Source organism: Ovis aries, chromosome 22 (genome assembly GCF_016772045.2).
Source record: "Ovis aries strain OAR_USU_Benz2616 breed Rambouillet chromosome 22, ARS-UI_Ramb_v3.0, whole genome shotgun sequence".
Lineage (NCBI taxonomy): Eukaryota > Metazoa > Chordata > Mammalia > Artiodactyla > Bovidae > Ovis > Ovis aries.
This window is the reverse complement of record NC_056075.1, coordinates 41,578,819-41,594,265: the sequence shown is the minus strand read 5'-3', so window position 1 is coordinate 41,594,265 and position 15,447 is coordinate 41,578,819. Positions and strand designations below refer to the sequence as shown.

General features: G+C 49.0%; 1 protein-coding gene across 45 annotated transcripts in view; it reads right to left on the bottom strand.

Annotated features, from left to right (window-relative positions):
• TACC2 (transforming acidic coiled-coil containing protein 2) overlaps positions 1-15,447 on the bottom strand; it is a 230,425-nt gene that overhangs the window by 40,531 nt on the left and 174,447 nt on the right. For all 45 annotated transcript variants that reach the window (XM_060404562.1, XM_060404535.1, XM_027960608.2 and 42 more), the window contains one exon: positions 6,602-6,738. In XM_060404562.1, coding sequence (XP_060260545.1) covers positions 6,602-6,738 — 137 coding nt within the window. The remainder of the gene's footprint in view (positions 1-6,601; positions 6,739-15,447) is intronic.

Sequence of the window (15,447 nt, the reverse complement as noted above, 5' to 3'; positions counted from 1 at the left end):
CCCAAAGTGTGTTTCACTGACAGCAGTTATATCCTGCAGTACCTACCCCATCCCCTGCTAGAACAGTTGCCAGATGAAATATAGGATGTTCAGTTAAATTTGGATTTCGGATAAACGAACATGTTTTTTATATAAATATGTCCCAATCACTCATTATTTATCTAAGATTCTAATTTAACTGGATGCTCTGTACGTTTGTTTGCTAAATCTGGCAGCCCTAACGCCTCATGCCAACAAACTAACAAAGTTTGGGAGATGTTTGCTTCCCTGAGAGCGTGGTTGGTAAAGAATCTGCCCGCAATACCAGAGACCTGGGTTCGATCCCTGGGTTGGGAAGAGCCCTTGGAGAAGGGAAAGGCTACCCACTCCAGTACTCTGGCCTAGAGGGATCACAAAGAGTCGTACATGACTGAGCGACTTTCACTTTCTTTTTCACTTAACACCCGAAATGGCTTCTCCCTGTAGATTTTTTCAGGGCCACTCACGCTCATGGCTGCAACTCCAAGGGGGTGAGCACTTGGCAGAGAACCCGAGGAGATGAAGGGCTGCCCGGGAGATGACAGCCTCCTGAGTTCAGGAGCTGCTCTGATTTATCTTTGTCTTCCCCGGACCTGTCACACTTTCTCTTGCTGGCTGAATAAATGCTTCTGGCATTGAGATGACCTTCTGGAAGCAGGTCTGTTCGCCAATCATGGTTTCAAACCTTCCCTTCTCTTCGGCATCCAAAGCCACCCCAGGCCCTACTTGGAGCACGTGTCCTAGAAGATGGAACCTCTCAACCTTTTCCACCAAAAGATTCGCCATGTCTCAAACACACTCTGGATTCATGCTCATCTCAAAAGAAGATGTCCCCTCCCTCCTCCTTTCTAAAACCAATTTCCTCCAGAGACTTGCACCCTCCTTCCATCAGCAGTTGGCTCCTCTTCCTGCCCTGGACACACAGTGCAGAGGGCACAGAAAGGCCAGGGATCACAGAGGACGCAGCGTTTCAAGTGGGCCTTGCGGGAGGCAGAAGGAGCCTCAGTGCTTCCCATCATTTCCAAAGCAAGGCCCACAACTGCCAGCCTGCTTTCTCCCAGGCTACTAGGCATATCCCAGCAGCCTTATGAGGCCCTTCAGATGTCAGGAATTCTCCCCAAACCACGAAACATGCAGCAGATACTCAGCTTAACCATCTGCTCACTCTTTTCCCCAGAAGAAAAGCTCTCTGACTGCCTAATGTGGCTTTCCTCTTTAGACATGACATACCGTAATTAAATCATCATGGACCAGGAAATCGAATCTTGGTGCAAGGTTTCTAAGCCCCTGCACTGTGTCCATGTCAGGATGGTAAGTATTTTGTCTCAGTGTGTGTGTGCGGGGAAGAGTTGGGGGAGATACTGTTCACTGTAGGATATCTAGAAGAATCTTTGGCTTCTGCCTACAAGATGCCTTTACCCTCCCCAACCCTGAACTGTGACAACCAAAAATGTGTCTGAAAGCCTTAGTTGATCAGTCGTGTCCAATTCTTTGCAACCCTATGGACTGTAGCCTGCCAGGCTCCTCTGTCCATGGGGATTCTCCAGGCAAGAATACTGGACTGAGTAACCTATCCCTTCTCCAGGGAATCTTTCTGACTGAGGGATCAAATCCGGGTCTCCTGCATTGCAGGTGGATTCTTTTTACCGTCTGAACCAGCAGAGAAGCCCAAAAATGTGTCTCAGTTCAGTTCAGTTGCTCAGTCATATCTGACTCTTTGTGACTGCAACATGCCAGGCTTCCCTGTCCATCGCCAACTCCTGGAGCTTGCTCAGACTCATGTCCATCGAGTCCATGATACCATCCAAAATGTGTCAAAAATGTGTCTCACTCAGTTCAGTTCAGTTCAGTTCAGTCGCTCAGTTGTGTCAGACTCTGCAACCCCATAGACTGCAGCACGCCAGGCTTCCCAGTCCATCACCAACTCCCGGAGCTTACTCAAACTCATGTCCATTGAGTCGGTGATGCCATCCACCCATCTCATCCTCTGTTGTCCCTGTCTAGAAATTGCCAAATGTCCCCGGGAATGGGGCACAATAATCCCTGGTTGAGAACCACCGTCTTACTGTCTGGCAACCAGAGCAGGGTTGGGAGGGCCCTTCGGTTCTCTTCAGGAGAAGCCCTAGACCAGAGAAATGGGCCACTGCCACACGCAGGCCTTGATTTTCCAGAGCAGGTGTGGGCCAGCTGGATTCCCAGTCGCCCGCACTGGACTTCTAAATGCTCACACACCGTATCAACACGAAGACAATGTATTCATTCATTCCTATGTATCCGGGCCTCCCCAGTGGCTCAGTGGCAAAGAGTTGCCCTGCCAATTCAGGAGATGCAGGTTTGATCCCTGGGTTGGGAAGGTCCCCTGGAGAAGAAAATGGCAACCCACTCCAGTATTCTTGCCTGGGAAATCCTATGGACAGAGGAGCCTGGCAGGCTACAGTCTATGGGGTCGGACTGAGCACACACACACGCATTCCTATACATCAGATAATCTGGGTGCCTCCTATACGTCAGCCACTGGGAGGCATGCTGTGGACACAGAGGTAAGGAGGGTCAGGACCCCAGAGGGATCCACCCCCCCAGGCAGACCTGGACAGTGCTTGCCCTGGCTCCAGATTCGGGCCCACTCTGAGAACAAAGTCAGCCTCCTTGGTTCATGACGCTCAAAGGCTCACGAGGTGGTTCGTGGCTGCAGCAGTCCAGCTCGGGCCACTGGAACAAATCCACAGGCTGAATAAGAGCTCTGGAGGCCGGAAACCCAAGGTCAGGATGTCCCCAGTCCTCCTTGACTTGCTGATGGACATCTTCTGTCTGTATCGCACATGTATTTGCTCAATATGAACTCACCTCCTGACGTCTCCTCTCCCCCGACTGTCTTCAAAGGCCATGCCACTTAGCCGCGCTGACCGCTTCTAACTGGAGCACTTCTGCCAGCTGTGCTGCGTGTCCCTCCCCTCCCCCCATCCCCTGTGAGCTCACCCTGGGCAGAGATCCACGGGCCCAGAGGCACAAAGGTGCTAACACAAGGTACCCTTGCCCTCAGACACTTAGCTTCATCCAATATATCCAAAGGGAAATGGTCCCATACAGAGGGAGCCTAGCTCTCCATCCTCCAAGTATATGAATAATAACCGATTGTAATTAATAAGGGCTTCCCTGGTGGCTCAGGGGTAAAGATCTGCCTGCAACGCAGGAGCCTCGAAAGATGTGGGTTCGATCCCTGGATTGGGAAGATCCCCAGGAGGAAGAAATACAACCCACTCCAGTATTCTTGCCTGGAGAATCCCATGGACAGAGGAACCAGTGGGCTACGTTTTGTGGGGTTTACTCCCACATCTCACTGGGAAGCAGGTGATGAGATGCCCCACATATTCAGGCTTGGAGCCCTGGGGATCCTTCCCTCATCTGAGCTGGGATGAAACATGCAAATAATTTAGCACAGGTCTGGTACATGGCGGACGCTAAATGGAGCTATTGTTTGATTACGGGACATTTCATTACATCTTTTGGTGGCCAGTCCTGAGTTCTAATAATGCGGCCACCCTACAGCAACCAAGCGTCCTGATCACAGAAGCTTGAGAAGTGGGAGTGGAAAGGATCTCAGAGGACTCACGGGTCACTCTTTTCATTTTACAGATAAGAAAACTGGGCTCAGGTAAGCCACATCCCGGCACAGCCCAGAAGAGCGGCAGACGCAAGGTGGCCACCAGGGTCTCAGCCCCACTCCTCTCCCGTGGCGCACAATCATGCGAAGCCCAAAATAAAGTGATGGATTACTTTGCAAAATGTAAGTTTCCAGGAGGAAAAATTATGTCCTTATTCACAGCCCAAGGTCTCGTCTATTATTTCCCGAGGTTCTCTTGGTACCTTTAGCAACGACGCAGGCACTTCACGAAAGTGGCAAACCAAACAACAGATGTTCCCCTCTTGCCCTTTCTCTCCTGTGGTTCCCAGAAGGATGCTTTCTTCTCCTCCACAGGCATGCACGGCCACCTGCCCACTCTGGGTAATGTCCCATGATGTCTACAGAAGGGACAAGCAGATCTTTCAAATGAATGTGGCAAATCAAACGGACTTCTGTGCAGCCCAAGCCAGGGGGCTTTAGGCAGACACAATCCCAACCTTCAGCGTCCTCACTGTATAATCCACATTTAGCCTCACTATAGTTTTCCAAGGAGGAGAAGCATAAAGTCGGACTCCAACCGGTGCAATCAAAAGTTCTGTGGGGCTGTGACTCATGGCCATGCATGGCTCCAACCCCTTCTGGCAGGGGGTCTCTCTTAATCCTCCATAATATTCACTCTTTCAGAAACTGCCATCTAAGCCAGGGGCGGGTATTGTGCTTGAGAGTGTGTGTGTATGTTAGAATGGAAATTGTTCATTGCTTTATTGAAAAAAGAAGTAGGCAGAAGGAACAAAGACAGGCTGAAGAAAAGAACGAGGGTTGCACACCATCCCCAGAAGCGATCAGGACATAAAAAACTGGAAATCCCAGAGGACACACGCATGCTGGCAGCAATGACTGCCCTTGGGACGCCGTGTGATGCTCAAGGATGGACCACACTTTGTCTTAGGCCTTCGTTCTCCTTCTAACATCCTTTCTAAGGTATCCCACACACGCAGAGTGTGAACTTATTACACCCATAAAAAAAGGATCATTTATTCTTAAGTGGATGTTTGATGTAAGGATTAAAATGTATTCGTCATTCAGCTGCTTTCCATTAAAACCTCAGGGTGAAATTTCTATGATATTGTAGGAAATGAAATTTTTACATACTTCACTATATGCAAAAGACTCTCTGAGAACTATAAGCAGCCCTTCCTGCTTCTTCCCCACCTTAAAATCAAATAAATTTCAATCATCACCCTCTTAGAGCTTAGCACCTAGACTAATGGCGCAGAATCAGGTACTACTAACTGATAGCTGTCAGAAAAGGGAGACTATGAAAATTGCATTCATCAGATCCCAGCAAAGGTGTCTCTTCCTCTCCCCCCAGCACCAGGGAGCATATGTGCTTAGGAACAAAGCCCCAGGAGTGTCTGCCTTTAATCAACAGCCAGGCTGAAGCCAGAGCGGGTGGAATGGATTCCACCCATTTCTTTCTAAGACCAACATCAAGGTCAAAACGGCTTTTTATTTTGCCATTCACCTGGCTCCTGGCTAGGGCAGGAGTACGAATGGACGCTGGCCCCCTCCTCCATTCCCCAGCCTCCATCCCTCACCTGGGGCAGCCTCTAAGCACAGGTGCATGGACATCCACTTGTATGTCCCAGCCCCGGCCTTGGTTCCTTCTCGGCTAAAGGGTGTAAACAAGGGCACAGTCAGCTTCGCGAAGACGGGACAGAAGAAGGAGCCTGGGTGGGCCCAGGAAGAGGCTGCTCCCAGGTATCCAGGACATGGTCCGGGGGAGCTCAGCTCTACAGACTTTTACTGCCAGGGCTGTGGCCGAGGAAGGCCAGAGTGGGGCCCTCTAAAGTTCAGGGTCCAGAGGAGGCTGTCTGGCTCTGGAGACGGCACCACCTGACCCCCTAACTGGCCTAGGGGGGCCATTTCTGAGCCATGTGGTCTCTTGACCAGCCTGTGTGGACATTTCTGGACCACCTGGCCCCCAACCAGCTCGTGGGGTCATTTCCGGCAACCTCCATCTCTTTCCAGGCCTCATGTGAAACTCTGATGCTCGAGGTGGTCCCACCCCTGCTGTTGTCACTGGAGGATACACACAGATGACAGCAGGCAGGTGGGCAGGTTGGAGGCTGGGGCCCGAGATCTGTCCTGTCCTCCCCAATCCCCACCCCCGGTAATCACTGCATCTGAAAGGTCTTTAAGTCACACTAGCAGAGAACGGATGTGAGGAAGTGATAGGAAATCTGGATAGTCTGAAGTTAATGAGGAATAAAGGACTCACCCCTGCACAGATTCAACCGCCCACCACTTTCTCTTCTTGCCCATTCACTAATTATCATCCCCAAGCCCACGTGGCCTTCTGTTGTTCAGTTGCTCAGTTGTGTCCAGCTCTTTGTGACCCCATGGACTGCAGCACGCCAGGCTTCCCTGTCCCTCACCACCTCCCAGAGTTTGCTCTAACTCATGTCCATTGAGTCAGTGATGTCATCCAACCATCTCATCCTCTGTCTTCCCCTTCTCCTGTGTCCTTTAATAAAAATGCAGGTCACATGGGTGACCAGAACCAGTGCTCTTATGGGAGCCAGGGGCCAGATATTAGAATCCAAGATTGCACCAGAAAATTCCAAGACCCCACTGTCCCATACAAACCCAGCTCTGGGGGTTGGCTGAAAGGCACCCAGAGTTAAATGCACTATTTCTTCAGAGGCCACCTCTAAACTTCTACAAAGCAAACACAAAATAACCCACCGTACTCCTGGACCCTTAGTCTTCACCACATAAAACAAAGCCCAGCGCTGAGAGGCCCCAAGCCTGGGGAGGACCTAAAGAGCTCCAGCGACAGTCCCGGGGGGTGGGTGCCCGCCTCCAGCTGGGTGCCCAGAGGAGCCGCTGTGAGTGTCCCCGGGGCTCAGCAGTAGGGCTGCTCCCACGCCGCCCCAGGGGTGCCGGGCCCTTGGTTACCTGGTTCTTCCAGGGGAGCCTGCACGCTGACCTCAGGTGCTGTAATGACTTCGGGGGGTGGCGGGGGTGGGGCTGGTGGAGCTTTGACGGGGGTCGTGGACTCCGGAGTCTCAAATGCTTCTTCAGAGTCAGAACTCCTGATGGAGAGAGACAGGGAGAAGCACAGGTTAGACAGGGGCCGGGGCTGTATTTGCTCCAAGGGACTGGTGCTGAGGAGCAATGCACGGCCTAATGACCCCTCTCGGGACCACCGCAACCAGGCCTGCAGCCCAATTAAATGGTCCAGGGCCAGCCTTGAAATAGTGTGCTTCCCAGGAGTGAATCTCATTAGCACCAGCTTTGGGCCCAAATGACAGAGTCTTTGAACTCAGCTCTACTCGAAATACACATTTCTGACCTCAGTGGCAAATACAACAGTAGAATCCTTTGAACAATTTTGGCACGTGTTACTTGGCATCTATTCAGTCAAACCGATAGGGAAGCATTCCCAGGGACACTTGGCAATGCTGTGGTTCCAACACATTCAAAGGACCCTCACCCCATGCAGTGGAATCTCACTCAGCCCCTTCCCCTCACCCCACCACTCTCTCCCACTGCCATTCCTTCCCCAGCGCATCACATAACTTGTTCTTATAGATGTATTCACTTTCTAATCATGTTAATTATATTTCTCCTCGACTGAGCTGAAAAGGCCAAGAGGGCAGCCTTTTTTGTCTTGTGTTTTTTTTATCACTGCATCTCCGAGTCCAAACCAGGAGGCAGTGAATAAACATCTGTTAAGTCGCTGAAGGAAGGCATGAAAGCTGGCAAGTCAGTGGAGGATGTGTCAGACTAAAGCTCAAAGCACAGCCTGCTGATCCCAGCAGTATGAAAATCGCCCTTGCTGGTCTGCAGTGATGTCTGCTCTCAAAGAAGATTCTTCACCCAGAGAAAGGAACCAAAACCCCACCCAGAGGAATGCCCACCATTCCACCCTGTAACAAGGGGAAGGGCCTCACAAAGCTAAAAAAGCCTTATCCTGGCTTGAAAATCAAGGGCAGGTAGCCCCTCTCATCACCCTGCTTCCACTAGGGACTCAATTTCGAGCCAGAAAGGATGAGGCATCCCCAAATCACTGAGCCAGGCATGTGTCCTCAGGCTGGAGGGCAGCTCCTTACAGGCTCAGATTGTGGAGGGGTCTGTGGTGCCGGCTTCAGCCCACTTTGAGGATCAGCAGCATCACCCAGGCTCACTCCCATCTCAGGATATTTTAAGTTGACCAAAATGCCACTTATTTATTTGCAACAAGGAAGGTAATTATCAAGACGGTGGATACTTAGGGTTGCTGCTGGCACAAGCGACCCAGCAGGCAATTTGGCAGAAGATATATAATCAGAGAGCGATGCATCAGGTACATACGGACGCTGAAACGCTCATAGAGCTGAACATCCACAAGGATCAAAGGACCAGTGTCCTCCCCAGAAGTCAGCATCTTCTAAAGACCGTCTGCCAGCCAGCAGAGAGCACCACGACCAACCAGTCCCTCCGCAGTCAGCCAGGGCAGGAGAAAAAGAGCCATTTGGTGAGTCTCCTCCAGAAAATCTCCATCCAGGTTTTTACAACTTGTGTGTCAGAGACTCACTTTATCGGAGCCAAAGATCCCCCACTCCCATCCTTCCAAGGACCCTGGCTCCTGCAACCAGCCACATAGCTCTCCAGGGACACTAAGAGGTGAAGAGAAATATCAGAGCTGGATTCGACGGAATCCAATGAGCTAAAGGCTGTTTACTATCAAATTTCATAAGACGTAATTTATACAAATGCAACAGGGGCCATACCAACTTTTACAAATACACATTAATATTAAACATAGCTTTCATCTGGGGTGGCGGGGCGGGGCAGGATTTAAGATCCATGCCTGGACAACCACAGATCTAGGTAGCTGAACTTTTGCAGAATCTTTTAACTGGCATGAAAAACACAAGTCATGCAACCAAGCATCAAAGACGAACAGTAGTTTAGATCTGCCTGGTGGGCTCTGGGTGTAGACATGGCCCCCAGCTTTGCACACATCAGCAGCAATGTTGAAGAGATGCACACAGACAACTTGCCTCTTTCCTGGGTTTCCATGAAGGACCTGCAGACCCGAATCCCCACTGCCGGTTACCGTTGTCCACATCCACCGGGCCCATGTCCACCAGGAGGCCAAAGCCATTTCCGCTGAAGAAGAGCTTCTGTCCCCAAACTTCTACCCCTAATTCCTTTGCCGATATGTCTGGGTTCTGAATCTCTTTACGATGTCACGAGAAACTTAGCCGCCGCACCGCCAGGCAGGGATGCTCTGAGCTTCCCCAACGGCCGGCAAAGATGCAGAGGGAGCTCTTCCCGCGGCTTCTGCATCCCCGGGCTCCAGCGACGTGTGGCTTCAGAGCACAAAGGGCCCCTGATCTTTCCCAGCAGCATATGCAAGCGACAGGGAGGGCCGGACGCTCCTGAATTCAAGCTGCAGAATTCCAATGAGGTCTCCCCAGCTCGCAGCTGCCCAGCGTGCACACCTGCTCAGACAGCATCACTATTCACCAGGGCCCCTTGTAGGAGGCAGTGTCAGCAGAGGGCAAGGGTACATCAGGCCCCTTATGAGGCTCCTCGCCTTGTTTACTACGAACCTTTTCTGCATCAGAACACCAGAGGCTACCAGGGACCCCTACAATGGCATTCACTTCCAGCACCACGCGCTGTTTTCATATTTTCACACCCTCCCCTAGGAGTGGAGAGCAAGTTAATTAGAGGAGGCGGACGGCAGCTTTTTTAATTAGCCCTTTTCTCCCTAGTCGGCTTCTCAGAGGGGGCTCAGAAACATTCCCAAGAGCGGGGATTTCTGCAGTCCACCCACAAAGAGCCTGGACATAAACATAAAGCAGCATTCCAGAGTCCCAGAGCATGAAAGCAGCTTTCCTTGGTGTGCAATTATTTTTTTCCTACAAGAAGAACTGAAAGTACGGGAAATTATTCTGCAAAGGCATCACACGTTTTTAAAATGAAAAAGCAAGTAAGTTAATTTGCCAAGAAGCTGTGTCAGAAAGAGAAATGTGCCATTACAGTCTGCTAAAATGACTCTAAATTACAGAGAAATGTATTTACCAGGATATGCAAATGCTAGGTTCTCCATAAGTAAATATGTAAATGAATGCAAATATAATAAGGTATATGCACTTCCAAAGTGTAAAGGTGTACCTCTTAATGGCCGGGCATGAAATATAATGACTTTAATTCCCAGCATAAAGAGCATTCTAATAGCTCCCATATGTTGAACTTTTTTGTTACATATCAAGCACTGGACTAAGCCATTTGCACATTTCTCTACAAGCTACAAAATATCCCGCTACTGGAGAGCAGGCCCGTTCTGCAGATGACACAGCTATGGCTTAGAGAGGCACACTGCTTAGCCCAAGCCCACTTCATTAGTAAACTAGGGAAGTGCAGGGCTCAAATCTAGAAATGTCTGCCTGTAAAATCTGTGCTGTCTTACTAATACATCAGTGGCTTCTAAACCTTTCCAGCAACAAAACTATTTTTCTAAATGCATCTTTTGTGAATTTCCTATGGATTCTTTACCAGTTGAGCCACGAGGGAAGCCCAAGAATACTGGAGTGGGTACCCTATCCCTTTTTCAGCAGATCTTCCCAACCCAGGAATCGAACTGGGGTCTCCTGCATAGCAGGCGGATTCTTTAACCAGCTGAGCTACCAGGGAAGCCCATCACTGAGAACAATTAAGCTATTTTTATGAACTTAAACAATCTGACCCTGGGGGTTGAGGATGCCAACTGCAGCACTGGGTCTGTTGATTTCTCTCCTCGTTGCACATTATCGAGAAGTCCTGATGAGCAACCACGAACAGCACCTGTTCTGAACAGCCTGTCCTGTGACGATGGGACATTCTTTAATAAGGCAGTCAGGACAGGAGAGCTACCTAACTGGGCAAGACCAAATTAATCTATCAGCACAAGGCCATATGCTGGTGGCAGGCGACACACACAGCGTGTGTGTACAGAGAAGGGGAGACGGAAACGCATAACTACGGGCGTAGACCGTGCTGCCTGCTGAAACCCGAGTCTGCCAGGCTCCCCAGTGGGCTTGCAAAGTTTAAAAATACTTCCTCAGATATTTTTCTCAGATTTTGGAAAGTCTCTATAGGACCTAAAGCCCCACCAAGCACACTTTGGAAACTTCCTCCACACAACGAGGAACCCAGACCCTTCATAGATGGCAACTTGCATCAAAACAAGAGTATTTTATCTTTGTTTGGGGTGTTTTTTTTGAGGAGGGAGGCGTTGCCTTTATTAACTTTTACTCTGTGTTGGGGTAGAGCTGGTTAACAATGTTGTGGAAGTTGCAGGTGAACGGAGAAGGGGCTCAGCCACACATACACACGCATCCATTCTCCCCCAAACTCCCCTTCCATCCAGGCAAAAGAGAGCATTTTATGGCAACTCTCCCCAAAGCAAGACAGTTAGCCAGCAAAATGCAGAACCCTGAGGCCTATCAACCTATATTTTTGGTTTGGTTTAAACAGATTACGTTTTTATTTCTGTAAACGACAATAGTGAAGGAGTGTAAGATCAACATCCACATAATAATAATGTAACATAATATAATAAAGTTATATAATATAGACATAGAAGTTAGTATAATACAATACTTGGCTTCCCTGGTGGCTCAGATGGTAAAGAATCCGCCTGCAATGTAGAAGACCCAGGTTCAATCCCTGGGTTGGGAAGATCCCCAGAGAAGGGAATGGCATACACATGCATACGTATACACACACATATATGTGTGAATATGTGTATCTACAAATAAAATGCTCAAACTACCACACAGTTGCACTCATCTCACATGCTAGTAGAGTAATGCTCAAAACTGTCCAAGCCAGGCTTCAGCAATACGTGAACCGTGAACTCCCTGATGTTCAAGCTGGTTTTAGAAAAGGCAGAGGAACCAGAGATCAAATTGCCAACATCTGCTGGATCATGGAAAAAGCAAGAGAGTTCCAGAAAAACATCGATTTCTGCTTTATTGACTATGCCAAAGCCTTTAACTGAGTGGATCACAATAAACTGTGGAAAATTCTTCAAGACATGGGAATACCAGACCACCTAACCTGCCTCTTGAGAAATCTGTATGCAGGTCAGGAAGCAACAGTTAGAACTGGACATGGAACAACAGACTGGTTCCAAATAGGAAAAGGAGTATGTCAAGGCTGTATATTGTCACCCTGCTTATTTAACTTCTATGCAGAGTACATCATGAGAAACGCTGGACTGGAAGAAACACAAGCTGGAATCAAGATTGACGGGAGAAATATCAATAACCTCAGATATGCAGATGACACCACCTTTATGGCAGAAAGTGAAAAGGAGCTAAAAAGCCTCTTGATGAAAGTGAAAGAGGAGAGTGAAAAAGTTGGCTTAAAGCTCAACATTCAGAAAACGAAGATCATGGCATCTGGTCCCATCACTTCATGGGAAATAGATGGGGAAACAGTAGAAACAGTGTCAGACTTTATTTTGGGGGGCTCCAAAATCACTGCAGATGGTGACTTCAGCCATGAAATTAAAAGACACTTACTCCTTGGAAGAAAAGTTATGACCAACCTAGATAGTATATTCAAAAGCAGAGACATTACTTTGCCGACTAAGGTCCGTCTAGTCAAGGCTATGGTTTTTCCTGTGGTCATGCATGGATGTGAGAGTTGGACTGTGAAGAAGGCTGAGCACCGAAGAATTGATGCGTTTGAACTGTGGTGTTGGAGAAGACTCTTGAGGGTCCCTTGGACTGCAAGGAGATCCAACCAGTCCATTCTGAAGGAGATCAGTCCTGGGATTTCTTTGGAAGGAATGATGCTAAAGCTGAAGCTCCAGTACTTTGGACACCTCATCTGAAGAGTTGACTCATTGGAAAAGACTCTGATGCTGGGGAGGGATTGGGGGCAGGAGGAGAAGGGGACAACCCAGGATGAGATGGCTGGATGGCATCACGGACTCAATGGACGTGAGTCTGAGTGAACTCCGGGAGGTGGTGATGGACAGGGAGGCCTGGAGTGTGGCAATTCATGGGGTCGCAAAGAGTTGGACACGACTGAGCAACTGAACTGAACTGAACAAATAAAATATTGGAACCTTTTAATAAAGAAGAACTATAAATGCCATCTTCCAGCATGTTATTAAGTGGCTTGTTCATGCTCTGTCGTACCCAATCCTTTGCAACCCCATGGACTGCAGCACACCAGGCTTCCCTGTCCTACACCATCTCCCAGAGTTTGCTCAAACTCACACCCATTGAGTCAATGATGCCATCCAAGTATCTTATCCTCTGTTGTCCCCTTCTCCTCCTGCCCTCAATCTTTCACATTTTGCTTAAGTTTTACTACAGATCATTCAAGGGTTCGGAAGAATAAATTTCAGAGAACATAGAATCTTTCACCTTCAAAGCGGGAAGAAAATTTAGAGACTATTTCCTACTTCAATACACTCATCATATCTTTTTACACAGGTGAGGAAACTTAAGCCTGGAGAGCTGAAGTGCTTCCCAAGGACTATTCCTGGCAGGTCTTCCATGGAATTGGGCTTGCCTGCATGAAACTGCTGCCAAGTAAGAGCTTTAGTTCTAAATATAACTAATATAATTAATATAATATAATTAATGCCCCTCCTGTTCAAGAAATCTAAAATTACTTATACTTACAGGATATCAGATAGTGATTATCAAAATGCAGTTTGAGCTTAAGGATGGCTAGAGGAAAGGGGGGGTTCCACATGTGAATCAACCCCTCACATGCAGAGCAGCTCCTCAGAACTCCAGTTTGCACTTCTCACTGTGAAAGCGATCCGGGCACTATAAGTTCTTGCCACCACCCCCCAAGAGGGAAAGGACACAGTGGAGACACTGAGAGGTGGGGGTCTTCCCAGGACACGAGCCCCAGCCTCTGAGCTCCTGGGGAGACCACCTGAGCAAGAAGTGTGAGCGCTCCTTCTGGTGGTCCTCCCCCTTGAAGACAAACCCAGAGTGCGGGCCCAAAGCCCAGCCAGGGAGGAGGGCTCGCGTCCTCCGGGTCAGAAGACCATCTGCCATCCCAGAGACAGAGGGAGACCTTCCAGGAAAGAACCCGGGCTCTCGGCGCATCAGACCACTTCATTCATCTTTGCACCTCGTGTAAGAATCTGATGCGTTTGTGAGTGAGCAGATATCTTAGAAACTGCTGTGCCCTAAATTCTATTCATCAGAATATTCCGCTGTGACAACCTTGTCAAGAAACTCTGACTCTGCCCCAATGTGCACGCACGAGCGCGTGCGCACACACACGCACACACACTCTTCCCTCCTGCTTAAAACAACTTGGCCACACTGGTCATTTTTCTTCAGGCTGACGGAAAAGCGTCTGTCGCTTTAATTTCCCCATCCTGGATATAGAAACAGGATTTTGCTCAGCAATGTGACTCCTCAATAAATCAGTAAAGGGAGTCAAAGGCTGCCAGGCAGCTAGGATCTTCCAGCCTGACACTCTAGGGAAAGTCCCACTGATGCTGACACCCACATCCTAAGATTCCCAGTACCTAACATGCGTTGGGTTATAAGGCAGATGCATTTTCAGATTCAAGCAGCTTTCATTTGGTGGTTATGAAGAGATGTCAGCAGGGTTCCCAGGGGTATCAACACACTGGCTACAACGGAAATGCAATCACAAAGGGGAAGAGTATCCTCAGAGACACAGGAGTCCCGCAGACCTGGTGATGGCCAGTTGAGAACTGACTAAAGTAAGAAACAGGAACCAACTAGATAACTAAAGCAACAGTGGATTTATTAAAAGGCTATGGTGGCTGAGGAGTCAGATTTGAAGAGACAGGACTAAGCATCCAACTGGCCCACCTTGGGTCCTATGTTCATCACTTAGCTAGAAGAAGGTGTGAGTGCTGAGTGCTTGGTCACTAAATTGTGTCTGACTCTTGCTACCCATGGACTGTAGCCCGCCAGGCTCCTCCATCCATGGGATTATCCAAGCAAGAATACTGGAGTGGGTTGCCATTTCCTCCTCCTGGGGATCTTCATGACCCAGGGATCAAACTCGCATCTACGGCGTCTCCTGCACTGGTAGGCAGATTCTTTACCACTTAGCCACCTGGGGAAGCCCAGAAAAGGGTGAGGAACCCTAATAAGTAAGCAACCCATAACACTCCCTGGAGAAAGAAATGGGAACCCATTCTAGTAGTCTTGCCTGGAGAATCCCACGGACAGAGGAGTCTGGTGGGCTACAGTTCACAGGGTTGTAAAAGAGTCAGACATGACTTAGCACAATCCAGACTCAATGGAATGGGGGAGACAGACTGTCCCCCAAAGAAATCAGAAGTTGGAATGAATGGAACAAAGTCCACAAGCTCTCACTACACTATGTCACTTGCTGTAACTGTGTCAGCTTAGACAAGTCACTTGACCTTCCAAGCCTTTGGATTGTTGCCCAGTAAGTGGGGATAAAAATGGTGAGGATACTGCTCTCTACCTTATTACTGCAGCTCGGATTCTTTATTTTTAATCTTTATTTATTTATTTCGCTGCACCGTGTCTTAGTTGTGGCATGTGGAATCGAGTTCTCTGACCAGGAATCTAACCTGGGCTGGGAGCTCAGATCCTTAGCCACTGGACCAGCAGGGACATCCCTGCAGCTCCGGCTCTGCCCTTGGCATCCAAGCATTAGAAATTCTGGGAAATGTGATTTGCTAGCTAGTTAAGACTCCCACCTGGTCAGAGCTCCTGAGTTAGGCATGAAAGAGAGTCTGGAGGCCACACACAGTGTGGGAGGGCTGTCCTGCCAGG